Consider the following 3,184-nt stretch of genomic DNA (forward strand, 5'->3'; position numbering starts at 1 on the left):
AAATGGCTACATTTATATATATATAACAGTTACATTTCCAAATCCATAATGTGGAGTGTTCTCTTCACAAATAAACAATTCAAAATAGTTTCTTACCAAATCATTTATTAAATAAATAAGTTCAAATAAATAGCATAGTGTTTATTCACAGGCAAACAAAACTAATTTTCAAAAGAGGTATTGTAATAATTATCACAATAGCCTTGACGACAGACAATCAATTAATTAGCAATCTTTGGCTAAATTACATGCTTAATGTACAAAAGGAGCAAATGAAGATTCAAATGAGAAAGTGTGGTCTTATCAATTCTTCACAAAGGATTGTCAGTTCTGCCAACATTCATCAGCCCAGTTCCTCTTATGGCAAATGGATAATCGACAAAATTACCATCATCTCATTGAAGGGTTGTGAAATAAATAATGTTTTCCCTAAATAAAAATAACCATGATAAATAAATGTATAATGTAGTCCCCTCTGAAAATCAGCATGTCGACAAAAAAGTGCCCTTGGCTATTTCAGAATGATTGCGTTCCTTGGTGAATTGGGTGTGCCGTTATCAATTCACCATGCCTTGGTGAGACTAGTGCTTGAAATGAGAAATTCCTTAATCCCCTTCCATTCTCCTCTGTGGCAAAACACGCTCTTTAATGAAAAACTAAATTAGTTCCAGCTTTGCCAGCAACAAGGAATATTAACATGATGATGGGAACACTGTACATCTTTTTTTTTTTTTTACATCCATGCAGAATAACATGGACATTTGTCTTTATGTGGGCTCCCGTAAGTCAAGATATTTTCAACAGGACTTACGGTGGGTGAATCCAACCGCATTTCATTCCGTTGTACAGTGGTGTCCAACAGACATAATACTGTATCCTCTGCTTTTGGAACTGGTGAAAGCCGCATGACAAGCTGGTCAAACTGGCCATAGGGGGGGAAATACGGATACCTGTACCGATGTGACAAAAATACCAGTTTCATGCCAGGACGTGAGTACAGTAGAAAGAAAAGAAAGTCCAGTCCAAAAGAACATGGGCAGCTCCGGATTATGGGCTGGGCAATATATCAATATTATATCGATATTGTGATATACGAGACTAGATATCATCTGGAATGTTCGTCGCTGTCGGGAGGAAACCACCCAACTCCATTTTTGAGGTTTTTCTTTTTTTTTCTTTCCATAAATCAATGCTATTGAACACCCCTTTTCTGTGTGTCGGTTAAAAAATATTGAACCAATGAAAAGTATAAAAAAGCGCGTCGGACAAAAAACTCTATTGGACTCTCAAATTGTCTGCTAAACTAAAGCAACTAACTAAAGTCACAACACCAACTTTTATGAGGCAGTATTGCCTTGTTTCAAAAATTTCAAAGGTTTTCTTCATTTCCAAAAAAAACATTTTGGAATTAGGTGGTTTCTCCACGACAGCAGAGATATAATATTGTGATTATGGCACAAGTGTTGTATTTTTCGGAGTTTAATCGCTTAAACCCTATTTTATACTTTCAAAAACGTTCATAAATAGTGACCAACACATCGCTTTTTAGATAAAAGAAAAAGATGATATTATAATGAATAAGAAACATCATCGTTACAATATTGACATTGCGGTGTTCCGTCCAAATCTTGTGACATTTCATTTTTGCCCATATCGCCCAGCCCTACCGATGGGACAAAAAGTACCAGTTTCACCCCCGGGATGTACTGTAGGTTAGGCAAAAAAAACCCCAGAAAGACAATGTCCACTCTCCAAGACCACATCGGCGAGCTCTGGTGGTCGCGGGGGGCTGTACTACCAGGCTTCTGAGCTGCCACAGCTGGAGCCTGGGGACACGGCGTCCGTGTCGCTGCTGGCCAGGCCCCAGGGTCCCCGCGGGGACGAGGAGGTGTGGAGACTCTCCACGTTGCCCCGGAGCAAGGTGAGCAGGGCGGTGGGGGAGTGGCGGGAGGCCGGCTGCCCGCCGTTCTGGCTCTCCAGGAGCTGCACCAGGAAGTTGATGTAGCGCATGGCCAGGCGCAGGATCTCGTTCTTGCTGAGCTTCTTCTCCGGCGGGTGCGTGGGGATGAGCTTGCGGAGCTCGGCGAAGGCGGTGTTGACGTTGTGCTGGCGCCAGCGCTCCCTCGTGTTGGTGAACACCTTCCTGGTCATGGTCGGTCGGCCCGTGCCGGCTGGCTCACTGGAGGCGGGGAAGAAAAGCGGCAAAAAGAATCCCGTGAATTCTAGCGTCCGTGTTGTGGGGGCTAACATTCTGCGAAAATATCCAATCTGCAAGCTGACAATGCGTCACGGACGCAGCTTGTGTATATCCATTATTTTCAACGAAGAGATTTGGTGTAGACAAAAAAAAAGCGGTTCTAGTATAGAGCCCTGGGGGACTCCATTCAACTAGGGTTTAATGTTTGTGAGATGGAGATATTCTCGACCTCCAAAAAAATTATAAAATCTTGTAGATGAAAAAACAAAGTATTTTATTCTACTACAAAGTACTATTGCGTTGCGGTGTCGGCATTAACTCTACCAAATCTATGAAGAGAAAAAAAAAAAGGTTCCCAAATTATGATATTTGTTCACATCGTCGCGGATACGTCTGACCAAATTAGGGAATTATGATAAAAATTTACAAAATGAAATTAAAACATGCAGATAATGAACCCACAATTCTCACCTGTCTGAGTGTGTGGGTGCACCGTGCCGTGCAGAGGTATCAGTTGCAGAGTGGCTGTGTATCCTCAGGTCAGCAGTAGTATATCCACTACACTGCAGTAGTCCAGCGTGTGTACTATGGCTCCACTCAGTATCGTCCTCTCACGCACTCTGACTGCTCCTTGTGCGCCAAAGAGGGAGGGAGAGAGAGAGAGAGAGAGAGGAAAAGGGAGGGAGAGAGAGAGGGAGAGAGAGAGAGAAGGGGGAAGACTGGTGCATGCACACATCTCACATTTTATAGCAGGGTAAAGCTCCATTGTGTGACGTGCACCGCCGTCGAGCCTCTCCGCTCTGTTGCATTGTAAGTAGAGTTATTGTTCAATGCCATAAAGAGGTGTGTGTGTGTGTTCGTTCCCATAGGACAAATGTATAATTTGGGTGGGGGTGGGTGTCATGATGGGATGTGATAATTATGACACACGTCAATTCTTGCCTTCTAATAACCCGGACCTGGCGTTTCTCAACGCTGTGTCCGGGG

The 3,184-nt window shown here is 43.2% G+C and overlaps 1 protein-coding gene across 1 annotated transcript; it reads right to left on the reverse strand.

Annotated features, from left to right (window-relative positions):
- Positions 1 to 1,456: 1,456 nt before the first annotated feature.
- tal2 (T-cell acute lymphocytic leukemia 2) lies at positions 1,457 to 2,689 on the reverse strand. Its single transcript, XM_079515502.1, has 2 exons — positions 2,669 to 2,689; positions 1,457 to 2,179 (listed from the first exon to the last, which is right to left on the reverse strand). Exon 2 carries the CDS (start codon positions 2,149 to 2,151, stop codon positions 1,795 to 1,797), a length of 357 nt encoding a protein of 118 aa, XP_079371628.1. The 5' UTR covers positions 2,152 to 2,179; positions 2,669 to 2,689; the 3' UTR covers positions 1,457 to 1,794.
- Between the last annotated feature and the right edge of the window lie 495 nt (positions 2,690 to 3,184).

This window comes from Electrona antarctica, assembly GCF_951216825.1.
Source record: "Electrona antarctica genome assembly, chromosome: 12".
Classification (NCBI taxonomy): domain Eukaryota; kingdom Metazoa; phylum Chordata; class Actinopteri; order Myctophiformes; family Myctophidae; genus Electrona; species Electrona antarctica.